The 23,570-nt window shown below is 38.5% G+C and overlaps 1 protein-coding gene across 1 annotated transcript; it reads right to left on the reverse strand.

Moving 5' to 3' along the window:
• Positions 1-577: 577 nt before the first annotated feature.
• On the reverse strand, positions 578-10,976 carry dnajc24 (DnaJ (Hsp40) homolog, subfamily C, member 24). The gene is made up of 5 exons (XM_032549063.1): positions 10,830-10,976; positions 10,544-10,721; positions 7,221-7,350; positions 3,964-4,032; positions 578-1,768 (listed from the first exon to the last, which is right to left on the reverse strand). Exons 2-5 carry the CDS (start codon positions 10,643-10,645, stop codon positions 1,554-1,556), a joined length of 516 nt encoding a protein of 171 aa, XP_032404954.1. The 5' UTR covers positions 10,646-10,721; positions 10,830-10,976; the 3' UTR covers positions 578-1,553.
• Positions 10,977-23,570: the final 12,594 nt, after the last annotated feature.

The following is a 23,570-nucleotide window of genomic DNA, read 5'->3' on the forward strand; positions in this document are numbered from 1 at the left end:
CACCTCAATATACACACCACTTTGGAATAATCTGTTTCTCACAATAAATAAAAAATCCTCTTTTTTTAGCTCATGGATCTCTAAAGGCATTACACATTTTGAAAATATCTTTGGATAATAAACTCCTTTTATTTTCAGAATCAACTAAACGATATAAACTTGATGATGCTCATTTCTTAGAATATCTTCAAAGTAAATATGACCTGGAACAAGTCATTATAGAACCTAAAGCACAATTTACTGGACTATTTAAAATTGCATCTAAAAAGAAAATTCAGCTGATATACAGAATGTTAAACAAGATTGATTCAACAATATCCATATCTACTTCAAGATGGCAATTAGATCTGAATATAAACCTAGATTATCACTTCGGAATTAAAATTTGCAATAATATCTCATATATGACAAAAAATTTTAATCTTCAGTTCATTCAATGTAAAATACTTCACAAAATCCACTACACAACCCAAGCAGGCTTGGTTGCCTCATCCCATTATAACCATGTCTACATAAAGAGACACCACCAACATTATTCATGTTACAAATGCTAAACAACTACTACAAAGACCGCCAACAGTCTGACACATTGGAAAAATTTATTCAATGAACACATTTCAATAGAATATAGCATTTATGTAATAGATTTTATGTGATCCTCTCTTATATTATAAATAACATAATTTATGTTTTGTAAATAACCCCAGATTAAGGCTGTTCATCAGTAAAGCCAAAATTTTTCATTTGGGGGGTTTACTACATGTATTCTTCCTGTTTTTGCCCTTCTCTTCTTTTTTCTTTTTTCTTTATGCATCTTCCAGTCTCATCCCATGTAGTTCCTGTATTCAATGTGACAAACTCCAGTTAGAAATAATTAAACTATTAATTGATCCATCGTGTGTTTATGTTTACCTGCTTCTCATAATTTATTGATTTATGAATATTTGCATTACTTGTTTAATTGCTCCACATAACAATAGTCATTCATATCACCATTATTGCTCATACACACACAGTAATATTCATTCATTAAAACACAATATTTCCTGTTTCTTTCTCGATTTTGTGTTCTGTTTTCATTTATATAATGTACCGCAAAACATATTTTGTACTCTAACGTAAAATAGAGTAAAAAAATAAAAAGTGCTATCTTAAATGTGAAGGCAGACACGAGCTTATTTACAAACCTCTGTCAGTCTTTGGTTTATTTTGTGCGTCTGTCTGCTGAGCGTTAGGTTTACTAAGTAGCATCATGGCTGCTAACGGCAAGTCCGTACATGTAGCAGGCGCCTCGGAGGGAGCAGCAGGTCACAGGTAGACTCCTGTGGGGTTCCTAACTGCTGCTGAATGTCTGACTGCTGCTGATAACATTACTAAAACCCCTGGTAGAAGTTAACTACGACTGAAACCCTCACAGCAGTAGAAGATATTTCACCTTTGTGTTGACAGGTAGGAAAGGTGTATCCTCACAACAACAGTGCAAGTTGTTATACTCAGGAACAAGGTAACCATTTAATTAGGACTCTGCATACTCTGCATTTAAAAAATAACATTTATTTTGACATATGCATCTTTTTATTTAGAGACCAAGTGACATAAATAGTGAGTGAGCAGGTATCGCAGCAGACGAGCACGCCGCTCTGCGCTCCTCGGTGCATTTCCTGCTCATTAAGCTCCTGAAGCCTCCTCTGTGTCTCCTCCTGCACCTCCTCCTTTGAGACGCTGAATGTTCCTCCACAGCGGCAGCTGTAGCTGCATTCACACCCATCTAAAACAACAACGCAAAAGATCAGTGACGACAACTGCTAACAACTGATTCACAAATGAAATTTAGCTCATTATAGATTATAAAAACTGGACCAGTTCCTGAACAATTCATACAGTTCAGAACTGAACTGAAAATTAAACAGTTACTACACATGTAGTATCACATGACTTCGTGTACATAGTGCACCAATGGAACTTTGTCTGCACATAAATACACACAAACACCCACAACACTCTGTAAAATGCTAATTTTGAAATACTCAACTCATCAAATCACCCAAACCTGATAAATAAGCTAAATAGAGAATCAACGAGAATCAAGACATTTGTCATGTTATCAAAATTAATCAGCCAACAACTGTGTGCAGAACCTGAGCTCATACCTCCATGCTGTGTGAAGAAATGGATGTGAATCTTAGTAGGGTGGTGTGTTTCTCCACCTATCAGGTGAGACACTGGGGTTCAATCACCCGGCAGGTCCGACTGATTTTTCTCTCGTTTATGTTATTGGTATCAGGCACAAATAGCTTAGTTTTAGGCAAATTTTATTTTATAACGAAAATTTTTAGGCAAGAGTCTTCTCACTGTCAGATTGTAGATGATTGTGACTTGAACATTTCTGAGCAGCTCACTGCCTGACAAATGTGGCCGTCCCTGAAAGCAAAAATGTTGTTTGTATCACATTTTGACACACAATTCATACATATGTTTTTGGGTGTCCAAGGTACAGTAGATATTGATATGTTGTTTAGTCAAATAAAACTGTCCTTTTTTTTGGATGTTAAATAAGTGTAGTGTTAAGAATAATGCTAATTCTCTGCTAAATCTAACTCTTGCTTATTATGCAGCAGTAACAGTATTGCTGTACTTTTGTTTTTGTATTTTTTGTTACATATGTTTTGATATTCTCCTAATCATCATTAAAATTTCCAACTCCATTGGCAAGAAATATGGACTTTGAGGCATCTGTATTTCTCCCGTTGTCATGGTGAATCGCAGTCATCGGCGTTCCTTTGATGAGGGATTCTAATAGACTCACGCTCAAACTTAGGTCAGGGGTAACTTGATTCAGAATTGAGTTACCTTGTTGACATCTCCTGTTCTGAAACTGAAAATCCTGATTATGACAGAGCTGGGTAGGTTTATTCAGAGTATCTGCCTTCTACTCAGAGTTTGTTAACTCTGCCTTTTTAAATGGGACTTTGAAGTAATTAGACTCAAATCCTGATCCTACCAACTGAATGTTTAAACTGTAATCAAGACCAAGCAATGTTTCTCCAATCCAGTTTTGGTGAGTCTGTGTGAACAAAGTGTGCTTTTCTTCATTAGCAGGACTAGCAGCTCATGTGTCGTTCTGCTGTTGTAGCCCATCTACTTCACAAGTCGATATTTTGTGGAATCCGAGATGGAATTCAGGTAATGTACAATATGTGTAAAATAAAGGCAAACGTAATCCTTTGCCAATTCAAAAGCTTATTAAAGTTATCTTATTATTTGAAGGCAGTCTGCTCACTCCTCTCTGATCCCCACATTAACGAGGCCCAATGCTGCACTGGATCTCTGTAAACCTCAGATATGGTTGGGTGTAAGAATCATAGCAGATCAGCAGACTGCAACTATACCCCATCCAAAAGCCCTTAAGTCTTCCTTCATCCCCATTCTGATCATCGCTTTGAACTTCAGAAAGTCAGTTTTTTCCTTTCTAGATTCCTAAATGATGCATGGTGTTGCTGTACTGATTGGATGATTCACTATTTGTGCTATTAAGCAATCAAACAGGTGTATCAAATAAAGTGGCTGATGAGTGTATTTCGCCATACCAGTACAAATAGAAGCAGTCGGCACATGGACAACCTAAAGCTTTCTTAAACCGAGGATCAGACAAAAAAAATGATGATCTTTGAAAAACAAAGAAACAATCTCAGGGAAACAGAAACTCAATTTAGCATATATCAGAAGGTTTTAGAATTTTTACACTTTTAAATGACAGAACTTTATGTTTCCATCATCATTTTTGGATGTAAAATTTTACACTTTTTTTTTTTTAAGAAAGTCTTTCCTGAACAGAGTTTATTTCACATTTACATGTGAATCAGCTCATAAAACTGTCTGGGAGAGATTCCACTGTTCAAGCAGAAACACATGAAAAAACACATCCGACCTGCTGGAGAAGGTTTTAACGTAACGTGTCATTACCTGTCTCCCATGTCATGTCCTCCAGGTCGACGGTAGAATCTACTGTCCAGTCCTGTTTCAGTTCCTGTGCTGCAGAAGGATCACAGCATGACTTTAGTATTGAAACAGTAGTAGGACTAACAGATACACACACATCATCACACACACACCAGGCATCAGCAGTTACATGAGACCAAACCATTTCATTGTTCTGTCGTCTCTCAGACAGAAAAATGAAAATGGCCAGTGTCAGTGGATGGGTGTTCCAGCATCAAAGTGGCCCATACTGTATTAAAAGGCAACAAGCTACAGGCTAAAGATTTAACGGAAGATTTAACAGAGGATGTGTGGTTAACATTTTTCCTGTAGCAGCAGTACTAGTAGAAATCCAGATCACTTGGTCCTAGAAGCTAAAGGTCACATCTGGGCCAATGGGGACAAGACCAAAGCGGACTTGACACAAATTGATTCTGAAAAGTAGCCGTGATTTATTCCAGTGGTACTGAATGAGCTCAATCTGAACATCATCCCTTTTAAATTTGGTGTTTATTTACACAGAAGCCGGTGATTAACACGTAGAACGGGTTTGATCGTAGCAACAGTCTGACAAAGAAAAATAGGTTTAAGAAGGTTCCTTGGATAGAAACCTTTTAAATGACTTTGAATTGGTGAGCTTAATGCAGCGGTTTCTCCCCAGCATCACCTGCTGCTGCCGGCCAGCTGGGCTTTTCTACAGATCTCCTAAAGCTCAGTCAGGCTGGATGGGCTGTGACATGCTTAGTTTAGATGTTCAGCTGGATTTAAGTCCGGGTTTTGACCAGACCACATTTAGACAACCTATTTGTCATGTTGGCTGAATGCTTCAGATCAATCATTACATAAGTGTGAGGTTCGCTCTCAAGCTGCTGCTTTCTTCTTACCCTCTACTCAGTCTCCCAGTTCCTGCAACAGAAAACCACTAGGCTTCAGAGTGGCAGCATCATGCTACATGCTGCAATTATATAGTCCAGGTGATTTTTGTTCAGGTTTGATGCTTGAAGTTCAGGTCAAACCAGAGGCTTTAGTTTTTCTAGTCTGTTTTTGCAACATATAAGTCAATAAACATTTCATGTCATGTAATCAACTCGATTTACAACAACTGAACTCAAATCAGGTTGGAGAAGCATCTGAAGGACGGTCAGTGTTCTACTGAAAGGGACATTTATGAATGTGATTTTTTTTACTTTGTGAGAAATGTGTTAAAACCTGAAAAACTGTTTCACTTTATCATTGTGAAGTTTTGTGAGGAGAATATTCAGGGGAAAAAAATCTGTAATCAGTTTTAGAATAAAGCTCTACCATAAATTGGTAAAAATGTTAAATGCTGTCTATTAAATTCTCGATGCACTGCATTTGTTTAACCAGAGAGGTGGCCAACATTAAAAGAGGCCTGGGATGAAAAGACAGATGTTCACACATTTTTACAACAATTCACTGTTGAGAACAGAGTGATTATCAAGCTGAACCGTTGGATGGTGATAAATACTTTGAAGCACTAGTAATTAATGCTAAATTTAGTGTAGGTCTTAATTAGGGCTGCACTAAGTGAAGAAAAATGGCTGCTAATCTAGTGATAATTTGCACTAGAACCAATGATGAGGGGCAGCAGTAGTGAGATTATTAGCGCTGTTGAGTCTCACCAGGAAAGTCCCTGGTTTGGGGGGCGGCGGAGTGGAGGGGGTTGGGAAGACTCTGGGGGTATTTGTTTACTGTAAAATATTAAGACTCAATTTTTTCAAACCCCTTCAATGAAAATATATGACCCATCATCCCAACAATGAAAATCTCATTGTATGATTTTGAACCAATAGTTAGCATTTTATTACATGAAATAAGTATTTGATCATCTGTCCTTTATCACTCCTGCATCTGTTTGAACTCGTTTAATAAGAGACACCTGTCCACACATTCAGTCAGACTCCGCCTTCTCCACCATGGGGAAGACCAAAGAGCTGTCTGAGGACAGGGACAGAACTGCAGACAAGGCTGCACAGGCCGACAGGTCAACAGGCAAACAGCTTGGTGAGAAGGGAACAACTGTTGGAGCAAATATTAGAAATTAAATATTTTCCATATTGTCATAAAAGGGTATTTGTGTATACAACTTAGGAAAGACATTATTTTAATACAGATAAGGTTGTAATATAACAAAATGTAGAAAAACTGAAGCGCTGTGAATACTTTGTAGATGCTCTGCAGATACTTAAAATCATGACAGATTTGAAAGATGGCAATAATACATTTGAAGTTTAGAGCTTTTGATAAAACCACTGGATGGTAACTGATTTAACTTGGCATGAGGTTATTTACACCACAAACATGATTTATTTTAAGATTCTTCAACTGCACAGTTTCTAAAAATGTGCAGGCCCTCAAAATATGAAATACCAAAGAAAACACTGAAAGAAAGAAGGAAAGGGAAATTGTTTGGTCACTGGGTGGATTCCAGTTGGAACGATCTCTTTTTAATCTGCAGGAAAGCACAGATTAAATAAAAACAGTAAAACCAGAGGACTAGAGAAGTGGACCAATAAAACCTGAGGTTGGAATTGTAGACCAGAGAAATATCAATAAGAACCACAGTTTACGCCTTATTCTAGCAAATCTGAGGAAGGTCTGCTAGCTGAGATCAAACATCTGATCAAGACCTCAAGAAGACAGCTGAGAGCAGGAAGCACCATTCACTCATCTGGTCTACAACATGCAAGGACATGCTGGAGGAATGCCCAAAGTCAGTTTTACCTAATAATAAACCACAAGTTTACATACACTGAATAAGAAGACACATCCACATTGATTTCCTCAGTGTCTACAGTTACAGTGGCTACAGAGAGGATTCAGACCCCTTTAAATGTTTCACTCTTTGCAGCCATTTGCTAAAATCAAAAAAGTTCTAATTATTTCACATGAATGTACCATGAGAAAGTAACAAGATTTCTTCTCTACACTGTGTTTGGCTGATTTTGTAACCTTGCAATATTATTTTTAAAAATTTTCCAGCAACATGCCCACAAGCATAGAGAAAGACCACTTAGCTAAATATGAACCCACTGATTTGAAACGACACCCACAATAGGGGCTTAAGCAGAGCAACGGTACAATATGGCAACACAGCCAAATATGAAAATATTAAATATTGAAAAGCAGCTGGATATCTCTAGTCAGAATGAGATGTGGCTGATGTGTCTCTAGAAAAAAGCTGAAGTAGCAACAATATGAAATGAATTGGTCACCCTCACCTCGCCTCTGCAGGTCATATTCTCTTCTTGTGGTTTGGTCACCAAGAATCTTCCAGGCTGCATCAACTTCAAGAAAAGTTTTCACACTCGACTCTGCAGAGTTTTCACCTCCAAGACGGTCTGGATGGTACTACACACGCACGCCCACGCACACACACCAACGCACGCACACACATACATTAGTATTTAAACCCTCAAAGATGTTGTTACAGATTTCAGTAACTTTGGTGAGGGAATGAGAAGGAGTAGGTGGGGATATGAACTCAGATAACATGTCAACAAAGTATCAGAATTAGCAGAATGGCAGTTTTCTGGCTGATCGCTGATCACCGATCTTTAAAAGGTCTCACTGGCCAATTCCAATTTTGGCCAATAAAATTTGCTTTGTCTGAAATGTTGCTAAATATAGCAAGGAAATTACTGAGTTGGTAACAGTGGGGTAACTACTGTCAACTACAAATGTCTCTCACAGCAGTGGTTAATTTTTAGACCTTTGCTGAGGTAAATAAGAGTGGTGGAAAACATGCAAGAATCAGCCAATCACCGATCTCCCAAAATTAAAGAAATCCACACCAATAAATTGGCTGGCCGATAAATCGGTGCACCTCTAATCAAGATATGTCAAAAATATCAACAAAAAGATGGGAAGGAACAACAGATTCTGTTTGGTCTTGGTGTCACAACAACACCAGAGCAAACATGGAAAAACAAGTTCTGTGTGTTGGTTAGTCCTGAGTCAATGCAAGGAAATAATAATAATAATAATAATAATAATAATAATAATAATATCATGACTGACAATGACAAACTGATGCTAAAGAAAAAGAACCAGATTCAAGAAGGAGCCCAATCAATCAAAACTGGATCAACATTGATATTTATAATCTTCCAGCAGACTTCCTTCGGTTTTGCCTGAAAAACAAAGGACCTTGTTGGAGCCAGCTTCTCCAACAAAGTCACAATTTGAATCTGAACCCAGAGAGACAAACCACTGAGACATCAGGGCCACATAAACAGTGGTGGCTCAACAACAGTCAACAGGCAAAATGGCGACGGGGGCTAAAACCCGAGTTGGTTCTGAGTAACAGTACCTGACCCATCTGTAAATACTCGTGTCCTGTTCTAACTGAGGTATTTCTCCTGACACAATGACCTGCTGTACCACTTCCTGTGGTGAATCCTACCAAATGTTCCTTTTAGATTTTGGTCAGGTACTTTAATACCCGACTCAAACTCAAACGGAAAATTTGGGAAAGTTTTGAGTTTAACTTTTGGGTTGAGAGACAATAACAGCCATCTTGAAAAGCTTCATCTTTATTCAGATAATCCGAACCCTCAGCCTGGATTTCCCTCAGCATTCCCTATAAAACCGTTACATTTCATGGTTGCTTGTGGCTTACTTCATTATTAAAATGTCAGTGCAAACACTAAAAAAGCAATTACAGATTTTTAGTGGTAAGATTCAAAATAATAATGCTGGTCAAATAAAATTTTTATACTGTGGATCTGAACATAAGTGTATTTTTTCAATATGTTCACCTCATTCCTATGAATGAAGTGTACAGATTAGGCTCCCTGACAAATAAAAACTACCTCCAGACAGTAATTTGATAGCTTTAGACAGATAAGAAAAGATAACATTTATTCAATAGCACTGATGTGATTAAACCATATAATATATGTAATTAAGGAGCCTTATTATTTGATGCAGTTAATGAGCCAGCATTTATGAGAAATTATTCTTTATATTTGGAAAATGATTTTTTTTTTGTTCTGTAAAGAGTTGATACAGCTAGCTAGAAACCAACAGGGAATGCTGGGTAAAGGAAGCGCTCATTAGCCCCTCGTTTCCAACAATGCAGTTAATTTTCTTGTCATGATTCAAGACATGTGACAAAATACTGGCAGAGCATTATTAGCTCACCTCTTCTTGAAGAAAGGGAAAAGATATTATTTCTGACTAAAATTTACCATGAATAGCAAAGTAGAAAGTAAGAACAAAAAATGGCTTCCCACTTTGACACTACAGAAATGTGTAGAAGCCATTAATGTAAAGTAGGAAGTCTGATGTAACTGCAATCACTGTCAGAGGCAGCACCAGACGTTTATCAGAAAACAGTGAATTAACAGCACCATGAATGAGTGAATACTGGACTGTATTTTAACATACATGTCAAACATCATCTGTTCAATCCACCATGTGAACACAGAGAAGATGGAACACCGGCTGACCAACCAACACAGGGTAAGTCTGGAGGCACTGATAGACCCACAGCTCTGCTCTGGGTCAGTGCAGAGCTGAATGTGCTTTGGTCAGTTGAACAATGTCAGTAGAAACTACAGTCGAAGTTTCTGAATGACGTGCAAAACGCTTTATGTATAAGAAAACTAACACTGCCCTGAACACACAATAACCATGGTGGTGGCAGCATCATGCTGTGGGAATGAACAAGAATGCTGATCAGAATTGATAGGAATATAGATTAATGTAGCAAAAATTAAGACAATGCTGGAAGAAAACCTGTTAGAGGCTGCAGAATGTTTGAGACTGGCTGAGCATCCAGCCAGAGATGCAGTGGAATGATTTAGATCAGGAGTGTCCAAAGTCGGTCCTCCAGGGCCGGCATCCTGCATGTTTTAGTCCCTTCCCCCCAGGTTCAGCAAGAACACTTGTTCAACTAACTGTAACAACATTTACAAAATGGTAAAAATAAAGTTGATTGATTAATCAATTGATGCGCTGTGTCCTACTAAATAATTAGGCTAAGCAGTACTTTGTGACTGTAATATTACACACACTAATATTGTTACGACTATGATTCCTCAAATTAGTGCACTGCCAACCAAAGCTAAATATTTTTCTAAGTTGGCAAGTCTGAATCGGAGGAGTGTTTATTTTGATGTTGGTCACAAGAGTTGGTTTTCATCTTCAACACTTTTCATAAATCATGCTAAAGATCCGCTGAACACCATAGTTCAATGAAATCAATAATATTGGTTCCTTTTGTTTCATTTCGTTATTCTAGAGAAAATCGTTGACAGGTTAGATAGGAGATGCACTTTGGTTGGATGTTGAATGTTTGATTTTGTGGCTCAAACTGAGGTTTGTAGTTAAGGGCTGAAAGAACTGCTGGAGAATAAATGAAAACCGGGAAACCTGACTGACAAAACTTCAGGTTACTGCAGTGTGTCTGTAAGTCTGCTTTCATCTAGTAGACAAAATGTGCTCCAACGTTCATTGTCTAAAGTGTCTTTTCTTCATCTTGTGCAAAAACATAGCTGGGAGAGAAACGTTAGTGAAGGATGTAAATCTGCTTTCTGACCTTCAGAGCCAGCTGCTGGTATCTGTGTCTGAGCTGCTGCAGGGAGTCCGACGGGCTGCCGCCCAGCACAGCATACAGGTCCTTCTGCTCCGGATCACACATGTCTCTGCAGACGCGCAGATCGACGCCTCAAGAGGGATTCACCCACAGATAACATCAGGTCATCTCCACCTTCCACCTGGATGAGACGACAGCAGAACCCGAGCAGAGCCGCCGGAAGCGGAGCTGCTCAGTAAACTGTCCCTATAACAACTCCGCCAGACTTTAAGTAGCTAGCTGGACTTACTGGGGGGAGAAGTCCGGATAGAGCACTGTTATCAACCCAGAACAGAAAATATACACTGTTGTTATAAAACTAATGTTCACGTATTAAACAAAGAGAAAGGACGGGCATATTGTCCGTCGGTGTTTAAATCTCGTGAAAACGACGTCAACCCTTATAGTTCCGCTAACTGAGGTAAAATGAATTGTTCCGGTCGAAGAGCATTCAGGTCTTTCAGGCAGAAAGCGTTCAGTCTTACAACTGTTTATGGTTATGTTGTGTTTACATCTGGAACAGAATGAAAGCCATCTTAAGAAGTTTTATGTAGAAAATTAGAAATTATAAATATACTGGAGGATTTAAAAGTGAACTATTATACTTCCTTGAATAGTGATATAAAAGAACACAACACATCCAATAAAAGCAATTTTAATGAAATGTTGGGGACGTAAAACACATTTTACCCTTTTTGGTCTGGATTGTCATGTGGAAGCAGGAAAGGCTTTAGAATATAGTTTCTAACACTGCTATCCCTCCATGACTCTTTTCATCGACAACATACTTTTCCATACAGCAAACCTGAAATTAATTCAAAACAAAAAAAGGTGTTCATTAATAGAAGTATTTAGAGTAACATTAAATAGAAAACAAGGGTAATATTCAAAGATTATCAAAACCCAAGATGATACCACAACTGTTCAGTGGGGATAAGGTCAGGATTGAGGTTACTCCATCCTTTCCATTTCCAAATTGTAGTGGTAGTCTCAGATAAAATCCAATCTGTGGCAACGAGTGTTGACGTCTTGCAGGATTTAGTTTGGTTCCTGAGAGTGAGAATATGGGTTTGGCACTGGTTGCAGAATCTCGTCTTGATTCCTCTGTGTTTTGAGATTTCCTTAGAAATTATTTTGTTAATATTTTACTGCAATCTGAAACATCACAGTGTGCTTTATCTGAGAAGGGTTCTAAACATTAGTTTAAAAAGGATTAAGTTATAAGACGGGAAGCAGGTAGAGATGAGGCATAATAAAAGCACATGAAGATATAGTTTTTATACCATTTTACACTACACTAACATAATGCATATTTAACTGTGGCTGAGTAATTGCACAGATGCTAAACACAGTAATATAAGAAAAATCTATAATCCCTCAAAAATCACTATATAGTGTGCACTGGTTGCTGCTACGAGGACATAATTGAAATATTATCTCACTATTTTTTGTTTTGTCTTTTACAAAATATGCTCTTTTGTGCCTTATGACAGGAGACAATGGATTCACTGTAGCTTTTTATGCATGTAGAAATTTTGACATTCTGTAATGAAAACCATGTTCATGGTGTTGATTTCTATTGGCAAACCTCTGAAACAACTGCCAGGAAAGAGCAGCACATGACCACCTGCAGGGAAGCCTATGCTGAAAGTACAGATCACAAATGATCTGTTAATTGAAATGGGATCAGAGGAGATGAGGTGACATAATGACACATATGATCTGACTTCCTGTCTGTCACTTCATCACGGTTCTTAACAAGACCCCAGTGATACTGGGAGGGGGTTTGGGGCGTGCAGTGATGGATGTTGTGCTGTTAATTATTTCTTCATTTTGGGTGAATTAAGGCCAATTAGACAAGTGAACAGTGATCACTGTCAAAGAGAGGGGCAGTGTTCTTTTCATCCTACTGCTAGGTCTCATGCATTTCTGAGATGGATTTTGTCTTTGTGAAGATCCATAAGGCATTAGCTCGGAGCTGCTGAATAAAATAATATTTTACAGTTACATATTTGAAGCGCATGAAACTTTGACAGAAGGACAACATACAGTACATAAGTTTCCTTTACAAGGAATAAGATCTGTTAATGGCCAGGTTTCACTTTAAACTATAATCTTATTGGTTTTATTTAATTAGTTATTTCAGTTGGAGTGAACTGTGTTTATTAATGAACATTTAGAACATGGTCCTTTAACTCTGATGCATGAATTATGATCCTTTGTGTCAGAATTTTTTTTCCATTTTTTAAAATTCTTTTCTGAAGGCATAAAAAAGGCAGGAAAATTTTTTTGTAAAAATAATTTTTTTTTTATTTTTTATTTTTATGTGATCAATTGTAATTTTGTCCAAATACAAAGTTGTTATTTGAAAAATACATCAGTATTATTGATCCTTAGGGGTTATCTGATGTCACAATATTTTTTTTACTTGCAAGAGTCGTCTACAGTAGAAGGAGGGACCGGGTCGGTTCTCATGCTTTTTTGTCTGTCGGCCATATTGTATTTAACAAAAATAATTTCTTGCATTTGCAGCTGATGGCCAGTAGTTGATGGTATATTTTATGATGCATTAGTGTCCACTTCAGTGGTCTGTGTGCATTTATAACATAAAAATCCACAGGAAGCACAAGAAAATGGCTTTTAGATAGCTGTCCACTGTAGTGACCACTATGCATGAAAGGGTTAAACCATGTTCTTTAACACTGAAGAAATTATAATCCTTTACCAGCTTTATTTGCATTGCAATAGTGAAGTCTATATGTTACAAATAAATGCACCAGTTAAGATGCACCTCAAAAAAGGCACTTTCAGACATATGTTTAATGTGTTTGTCAAATGAAAGGTTTGGTTAAAAATAACTGCAAGGTTCATGACTGTGGAGCTGTCAGGAATTAAAATCTGTACACAGATATGACTCAAACCATTAATTAAGCCCATTAATTATGAACGCAAGTATTATTAGATGGTTGGAGAAGGAAGGGCAAATGGGGAAACACCTGAAACTTCACCACCTCAAAGCACTGGTTGCTACTACAAGGAGTCAAATGACATGTTATCTCACTTTTTTTTATTTTTTCCAAAGTATGCTCTTGTGTGTTTTATGAACAGAAACAATGTAATTACTTTTGGAATAGCTTTTTGAGTTGAGGTTTTTGGTTTGAATGACATTATGAACTTTACTTTAGATGCTACTCATCCTTCTCTCCAAAATCATGGGGTTATATGACAATTAGTGTGAGTGGGAGGAGTGAATTTATTTAAGCTATATAATTGTCTCGTCTCAACAAGGTTCCTGAGAGAAAGAGAAGATGACTACCGAGGTCTGCTACATTAATATGCATGATTAAAGATTTCTAGGACAGACATGTTATCTTCAGAAGGCTACATCTAATTTTAGAGGATGTGGCAGTGAAGGAGTTCTGGAGGCTGCAGGGCCACAAAGCCTTCCCTGGAGGAAGAGCAGGAGATCAAAAGAACCCTCAGATAGCCTTGTCTATCTGAAGACTGGATTGGAGCATTGTAAAGAGGTGGACACCCACAAAGGAGCTTCAGAGATTGGTGAAGGAGTGGAGGTCTGGTGGTGGCATCTCTCTGGCCCGTCTTAAACTGAATCCAAGGTAGTGGAGCTTTTGTTGGTACTGGAAAATACTAATGATTTTTATTGCTGAAGGCAACACAGAATAAGTTGTAAGAATAAGGATGTGGGATCCGTTGCTGTCAGTGCTGCACCAACAATGGTGGAGCGTGGATGTGCATTGGCTAGTGTTGGGGAAGCAGACGCTGAAGCTGGAGATGCTGTTGGTGAAAACACAGCAGGTGACACTGGAATGTAAGGACCTAAAAGAGTCACAAAATTCACAAATGCACAGATGAAGATTTACAAAATCACAGCACCAGATTCACAAATGTACAGGACGAGATTTGTGAATTCATTGAATTCAATGAGAAAGTGTGTCCAAACTTTTGGTCTGTACTGTATCTTAACATTAGCTGCTTATCTCCATGCTATGATTATTAATTTTAATCAGTTAAATTTGTAACTATCAACATAAGCTTGCAATCTAAGTAAGTAAGCTGTACTACCGAGCTATGCTAGCGCTTCTGCATGCTAATAGCGCCAGGCTAGTGTCTTTCCACATAGCTGAATTTCTTGTGATTAAGGTAACTGCCTGAGTTGTTGCCCCTTACTGAGGTAGCAGCTCAGGCATTTGTGCAATTATTGTCCCAGAAGCTGTTCTCGGCCCCAAGAAAATAAAAGCCTTTGTATATTATGAATTGCATATGAAAAGTATGAGGGGCCGTTTAGGACAAAATTTACGTTTTGTCTCTCACACACTACCAAAAAGTCTCGCATACTCCAAAAAAGTAGCCACGCACACTCCAAAAAATTACGTTTTGTCTCTCACACACTACCAAAAACTCTCGCATACTCCAAAAAAGTAGCCACGCACACTCCAAAAAATTACGTTTTGTCTCTCACACACTACCAAAAACTCTCGCATACTCCAAAAAAATAGCCTCGCACACTCCAAAAAATTACGCTTTGTCCCTCACACACTACCAAAAACTCTCGCATACTCCAAAAAAGTAGCCACGCACACTCCAAAAAATTACGTTTTGTCTCTCACACACTACCAAAAACTCTCGCATACTCAAAAAAATTACATTTTGTCTCTCACACACTACCAAAAACTCACGCATACTCAAAAAAATAGCCACGCACACTCAAAAATTACTCACGCACATTCAAAAAATACTCAAATTGCGTATACACACACTACTAAAATGTCACACACATACACACAAACGTTAACTTTCTCGCTCACATACACTACTATCAGCTCGCTCACATACACTGTACTAACAGCTCGCATATTCACAAACGTTAACTTTCTCGCTCACATACACTACTACCAGCTCGCTCACATACACTACTACCAGCTCGCTCACATACACTACTACCAGCTCGCGCACATACACACAAACGTTAACTTTCTCGCTCACATACACTGCTAACAGCTCGTACACACACAGACGTTTATCTCTCACATACACAAGACTAAAGTTGAACACACACACAGTACTAAGACTCGTTTTATGTATGTGTGAGAGCGAGACTTTTTATGAATGTGTGAGAGCGACACTCTTTATGAATGTGTGAGAGCGAGACTCTTTTTGAATGTGTGAGAGCGAGACTCTTTTTGAATGTGTGAGAGTTGTCACGGAAGAGGCGGGGCATAATTTTTGGATCAAACTGCGCATGCGTAGATCCTAAACTATAAGTTTCGATTGTTGACTCACTGTATGTTCTATTACTTAGTATATTTGTGCTTTTAAATATATATAGAACGTTTAACTTTCTTGTAGATTAAATGTGCTATAGAAATAAATGAATCTGATTGATTGATTAAAAATAGCAAAATTGCTGTAGTACAATCTGTCCACTGGGTGCCAGTATTACAGGAATTATTAACCGGCGCCAACTAGTGCCGAAGAAGAAAGAGTTTGCTATACCGAACATGGCTAACTCTAATTCGAAACGAGAGAGAATTGGTCAGGCAGCTGCCATTTTAAACACCATTCTATCTTCTCCGGAGGCAACCAGCACTTTGACAGGCGCATTAAACGATTCAACGACTGCCCGCAGTGCTACAATCTGGCACCCAGTGGACAGATTGTACTACAGCAATTTTGCTATTTTTAATCAATCAATCAGATTCATTTATTTCTATAGCACATTTAATCTACAAGAAAGTTAAACGTTCTATATATATTTAAAAGCACAAATATACTAAGTAATAGAACATACAGTGAGTCAACAATCGAAACTTATAGTTTAGGATCTACGCATGCGCAGTTTGATCCAAAAATTATGCCCCGCCTCTTCCGTGACAACTCTCACACATTCATAAAGAGTGTCGCTCTCACACATTCAAAAAGAGTGTCGCTCTCACACATACATAAAACGAGTCTTAGTACTGTGTGTGTTCAACTTTAGTCTTGTGTATGTGAGAGATAAACGTCTGTGTGTGTGCGAGCTGTTAGCAGTGTATGTGAGCGAGAAAGTTAACGTTTGTGAATGTGCGAGCTGTTAGTACAGTGTATGTGAGCGAGCTGATAGTAGTGTATGTGAGCGAGAAAGTTAACGTTTGTGTGTGTGTGTGTGACATTTTAGTAGTGTGTGTATACGCAATTTGAGTATTTTTTGAATGTGCGTGAGTAATTTTTGAGTGTGCGTGGCTATTTTTTTGAGTATGCGTGAGTTTTTGGTAGTGTGTGAGAGACAAAATGTAATTTTTTTGAGTATGCGAGAGTTTTTGGTAGTGTGTGAGAGACAAAACGTAATTTTTTTGAGTATGCGAGGCTATTTTTTTGGAGTATGCGTGAGTTTTTGGTAGTGTGTGAGGGACAAAACGTAATTTTTTGGAGTGTGCGAGGCTATTTTTTTGGAGTATGCGAGAGTTTTTGGTAGTGTGTGAGAGACAAAACGTAATTTTTTGGAGTGTGCGTGGCTACTTTTTTGGAGTATGCGAGAGTTTTTGGTAGTGTGTGAGAGACAAAACGTAATTTTTTGGAGTGTGCGTGTCTACTTTTTTGGAGTATGCGAGAGTTTTTGGTAGTGTGTGAGAGACAAAACGTAATTTTTTGGAGTGTGCGTGGCTACTTTTTTGGAGTATGCGAGACTTTTTGGTAGTGTGTGAGAGACAAAACGTAAATTTTGTCCTAAACGGCCCCTCATAGAAAAGCCCTGGTGCTCAAATGATAAATTATTATAGCAATGTAACAATTCACTTAAGTCACACTTTTCAGAAACAAAAAGTTATTTTTTTACTTATACTACAAGGCTGGAATGGAAGATGAAGAGTAAGATACAGCCTGGATGGTGTGAAATCACATGTTAAGCTTTGACGTTGCTTCTAATAAAGTCATTCTTCAAGACTTCATTGAGGAGCATCTTATTAAAAGCTCATTAATTCTGAAATGATTCTAATGTTTTGGATTACTATAAAACTTTAATTGTTGATTCAAATTCAATATTTGGATGGATTTTGATGCAGGAGGAACAATTAATGAAAAAAAAATAATAGCAAAGAGAGCCAACAATCTGTCCATGACGGGATCTTCATGTCCAAATTTTATGCACAAACATTCATTTAGAAATACTCAAGAGAAGAATAGTTAATCAGATTTTGGTTAGTATAAGATGGAACTACATGTATGGATAGTGTGTGTCGGCGTGTGTGTGTGTGTGTGTGTCGGGGTGGGCGTGCGGGTGTGTACTGTTTCACACTCATATGTAGAGCAGCTGGTCATTAGAAATGTGTGAACTGAAGAAACAACACAGATGATAATAACGGCACAAGCTGGCTCATTAAAGATCGAAAAGAACAACAGGCACAGACAATATACATATTGTCTCATCTACCTGTTTGTGATCATAAAGCTGGTGTTAAATTACAAAAGACAATTAAACCTGATAAACAAGCTGAATGATGTAAGCACCTACAAAATCTCTGTCAAAATCAGTGACCCTCACATCACATTCTTTTTCTGCAGATGATCAGACAGCACAGATAGACTGAAGGGTACGTGTAGCAAATGGTGAACAGATGTTCATTAGAAAGGTGTTATCAAAAATAATAGTAATCAACTTCTTTGAACAATTACCACATTAAGAGCTTTTTAATTAACTGAATCAATTGTTACAGTTGACGGATTTTAAAACAAAGACAGGCTTTATTTTATCTTTGACCATGGTGAACATAAAGGTGCATCTTTAGGTTCACAGAAAAAGTGCCAAGCCGCCAAATAAACAAAAGTAACTGACCAATAACATTAGGACGGACATGTGCCCACCCCCACACATGTCAGGATAAAATATGACCACAACAGCAGCAGAGAAGAAAATCTTTGGGAATTACTGTAATAATTCATGTTGGAGTGCATAATATTGCCAAACAAACGTTTTTCAGTGAACCGCTACTGAGAGTTGGACGTGGATAGGAGAGATAGAGCAGACATAATAAAAAGTAGACCCAACATTGTCTCCTTAGACACAGGAAATATGGCAGCCATGTTGGAGTGGTCGTCTGTCCTACTTGGCTAATCCAAAACAGCAGAAGATTCCTCAGCACTGCCGGATATTTTTGTTCAAATAGATGGACTATTGACGTGAGGGCTGGGGGGATAATTTTTCACAAACAATATGAATTGCTTGTGAATTCATATTCATAACTTCCCACAAATCACCTACATTCAATATGAATGTATTGTTCATATTTCATAAATAGAATACTGTAATATTAGCTGTAGTGCTTGGCCTAATACCAGGGTTCAGCCACCGCTGTGAAACCTAACCAAGATTTTGTAAATCTTAAAAGGTTTAAATTATATTTATTGGGGGTCTGGGGACTCAGAACCAGTCAGTAGCTGGTGTGACCACCATTTGCCTCATGCAGTGCAACACATCTTCTTCGCATAGAGTTTATCCGATTGTCAATTGTGGCCTGTGGAATGTTGGTCCACTCCTCTTCAATGGCTGTGCGAAGTTGCTGGATATTAGTGGGAACTGGTACACGCTTTCGTATACGCCGGTCAAGCACATCCCAAACATGCTCAATGGGTGACATGTCCGATGAGTATGCTGGCCATGCAAGAACTGGGACATTTTCAGCTTCCAAGAATTGTGTACAGATCCTTGCAACATGCGGCTGTGCATTATCTTGCTGAAACATGAGGTGTTACGGCTACTCTGGCATGATAACAAGTCTCCAAACTCAAAAGGCGCCAGAGTAGCCTCCAGGAGGAGGTTTTCGACTCATCCAAAACAAAAAGCACTAGCGGAGAGTTTTTTGGTTGCAAAAATGTGAGCTTTCTTTATGTAAAAAAATAACAGAAACACTCTCCGAGTTGACTTTCAAAAAATGTGAAAATAAACTTTATTTGGTGGTAGAAAAACTATTTCACTCCTCACTCCTTAACCAAACAATCAGATCCACAACAGCAGCTGCTTCTGCTTGTTAATTACAGCAGGAGGCTGACTGATAAGGAGGAGGGTCTAAGCAAAACAAATAAACAAGTTACAATAGATATATCATTCACACCATCGTAGATCTGTAACATTAATACATTAGCAAAAATAAATTAATCCAATTCTTAATAGGCTCCAACATGAGGTGATGTTCATGGATGTATGGCACAACAATGGGCCTCAGGATCTCATCACGGTATCTCTGTGCATTCAAAATGCCATCAATAAAATGCACCTGTGTTCTTCGTCCAAGAAATGGTAATATTATTTATCTGGAATGAATTTTAGATCTTTGAGTCCATCTCATGAAAAATGGGAACAAAAACAAAAGTGTTGCGTTTATATTTTTGTTGAGTGTATATTTGACCACATCTGATTGGTGTGTGCCTGTCATGCTGTCCAAGACAATCCTTGGCAACATACATAATGATACACTTGTCATGTTTGAAGCTCCACGCTTGACCCACATTCAGAAACACAAATAGGAGATGGAAAATAAATCAGATAAATAAAGTTTATTTTTTCAAACAGATAAATATTTGGTGTAGTATGTGATTTTGTCCTGGGGCCACTGGATCAGAGTGGTCTTCGTGCTGAAGTACTACAGTAAGTGGACTGTAGTACTGAAACAGAAACTAATTCTGGAACGAGCTTACTGGGTGAAGTGAGGTGCATCCGCCGGGAGGAACTGAGGTTGGGGTACTGGAGCCTGCAAAGCTGACGGGAGGAGGAGGAATCTGGGGTCCGATGGCTGGAGGATTCTCTGAGGTTGCAGATGGGAGAGTCGTTGGAGGGTGGGCAGGTAGTCAGACAATCTGTAGGTTGAGGAGCGGGTCTTTGCCAGTTATAGATGATATTCCAGATGTATCTTCAGCGGAGGTTCTTGGGTGTGGATCTGAACGCGGGTAACACAAGGGGTACTTTTCCACGGCACCACGAGAGGTAAACCTGTAAGGAGGTTATAGAGAAAGGTTCAGGTTGCTAGAAACACAGACATAAACACAGAGGACTAAGCTCAGAGTACAGTTAGAGGTTAACACTCAAGCGCTGGAGAACCGGCTGCCCGCTCCTCTTATGCTGGCGATGCTGATGCCGATTACGCACAGGTGCGCGAGAACCACCCTCCAACAGACCACAACCTCATGGCTCCTCCTGGTGGAAAAAACACCAGCTCCCCAGACCAGACTCCAGCACCCAACAACACTGTCTTTAAATTATAAAGTTTTATGTGTTTTTTTTTACAAAGTGGTGTCTTCACATTGTGCTTTCAACTTTGTTAAATTGTTTCCTTTATTAATTTCCCTTTGGGATTATAAAAGTATTTTTGAATGTATTTCTCAAAGTTGACATAATTGTACATGATCAGAGAGGTGACAGTTGTACTTGAATCAATATGGGAAAAAAAAGCACCACAGCAGTGACCCATCTGGGACTACTAGCACTGTGTCTAAACTGTTCCACGTTAGCTCTGAAACATTGCTGAGAATATGCTACATTTAGAGGAAAATAATTATCAGGCAAGTTTGCAAGCAGGTATTTTTACAGTTTCTTTCTGCTCTATGGAATTACAATATCTATACCCAATTGTGTACCTGCTTTGCCGTATTCAGGGAGATCACTTTGCAATGGATCAGAAATCATCCCAGGACTTTCTGCTTTTCTCTCCTTAGCTGGACCTTTCATCTCAACAGTCTGTGCTAAATACAAAACTTGTGTTCTGAGTTCCGCTGTTTGATTTTTGATTTAACAAACAGTAACAGAAACAAACAAAATTACATTTTTAGATTATTTTCAGCTAAAAACGTTCACATCTGAGCAATGCAGTATCTGAATTGGCAGCAATGAAGGATGTTTTGTATGATCTTACATCTGCAATCTCTAGTATGACTTTAAATCTAACTGGATGAGTAGAACAAAGATTAAAGGAGAGCTTCAGCCTTTTACTAAAACCACAGGATGACCTGTCACTGCCTCTGTTACTATTTCTCCACAAACAAAGCCTTGACATATTTCCAGTAATGCCACATTATATTTCTGAGTTGACACTGTACACCAGTGAGAATGCAAGTCCAACTTGATTATGTATGCTGCCATGGAAGTGTTAGCAGTGGACTGGGTGTCATGGATGTGTCAATGCATGTGCTGAAGCAGAAATGTGTGCCGTGTGTATGTATTCATGCATGCAATGAATTAATTTCCAAGTGTGTGTGTATTCAAGCATTTTGTGTGTTAACTTAAGTGTGTGTGAAGTCAAGTGTAGATAAAGTTCATACAAACTTAGTTGAGAAAGGACAACGTAAGCTCCTCACATCATCAGCAGCAAGAAAACTTAATATTAAGTGTACACATTAAAAAATATCTTGACTAACCGTTGAAATGACTGTATAAAGTCTATACTTGAAATATGTGTCAAAGTATTAGTACAATAGAATGCATATTCTCAAACTTTTTTATATTATTTCACATCACAGCTACAAGCTCCAGTCCGATTCTGTTCATTACCTTTATAGGTAGAATCTCTAAGTGCAGCCCAGGAGTTGAGGGGATCCATTTTGGTGGCCTTAGATTCGCGTCTCTGCATTTTGCAGATGCTGTGGTCCTACTGGCTTCATGTAATGAAATAATCTGTACATCACAGTGGTCAAAGCTCTCCATGTCAAACAAAAAATGTTTCAGATAATGCTCAGTGATTAAAATTTTTTATAAAATACACGGCTTGTGTCCAGTGACCTGGCTGCTTTGGAAACGAAGCAGCAATGAGAAATGAATGAATGGTGTACTAATTGCTTATTGATTGCTTTATCTCAAGATTGCATCTGTCATCAAACTAAGCAGGTTGCATTGATAGATTATTAATTATGTCTCCCACTCCATCCTCGGTAGAGGTCAGTCCCACAACCAGGTGGCCAGGCACCCACCGCCAGAACTGCCCAGCACAAAGGATGAGGAGCCCCCCAAAAAAGATCCCTAATTAATTATGGATTCTAATTTAAATTTGTAGGCATGGTCTCTGTTGTTATCAAAGTATCTGAACATATCAAGAGCACAAAATGATAGGTCTTTTCTCAACCTACATAAAAAGAACCACAGACAATGTTCATTACAGTATATTTCAATCAAGCTTTCATGAAAGGAGAAATCACAGCGAAGAGCTCCTGCGAGCCATTCACTGCGGGTTCTGATAACTTCCAGTTCAAGCTTGCCTTTTATTTTTACAGAAGAGAGAGATAAGCAAGTTCTCTCTCTGCACACAGGTCATCTAGCCTTTTCTCATGAGAGCGATTTCTCACAGAAACATTCTGTTGTTAGAGATAATCATGCTACAGAGACATTCTGTAAATGTGGGTCAAAAGCTTACACAGTAAAACTAAAACCTTTAAATGAAAAGCAAGCTAGTAATGCAAACTACTAATATAAGAGTGATAAATGTAAAACTACTAATGTAAAAGTGATAAAAACACATAATAATTCTAACACAAAAGTGCTCTGTTGCCTCCTGACACTATTTCTCCTTGCCATATTGTCTTGACCTTGGTAGGTCCTTGGAGTCAACCTGAGTTTCAAGATTATTATTTTTATTTCATGAAAATGTGTTCCCAAAGGGGCTGCACAGTGACATAGTTTGATTAGCACTGTTGCAGCAAGAAGGTTCTGGTTTGAATCCTGGCCCGGGGTCTTTCTGCATGGAGTTTGCTTGCCTTGCATGTTCTCCCTGTTCATATGTGGGTTCTCTCCGGGTACTCCGGCTTCCTCCCACAGTCCAAAACATGACTGTCAGGTTGATTGGTCTCTCTAAATTCTCCTTAGATGTGAGAGATTTTATGTGCATGATTGTCTGTCCTGTCTCTGTGTTGTCCTGGTGACCTGTCCAGGGTGACCCTACCTCTCCCCTGTTGACCACTGGAGATAGGGACCAGCTCCCCTCGAGACCCAACTAGGGATGAGCTTGTAGGAAGATGG

Source organism: Xiphophorus hellerii, chromosome 2 (genome assembly GCF_003331165.1).
Source record: "Xiphophorus hellerii strain 12219 chromosome 2, Xiphophorus_hellerii-4.1, whole genome shotgun sequence".
Lineage (NCBI taxonomy): Eukaryota > Metazoa > Chordata > Actinopteri > Cyprinodontiformes > Poeciliidae > Xiphophorus > Xiphophorus hellerii.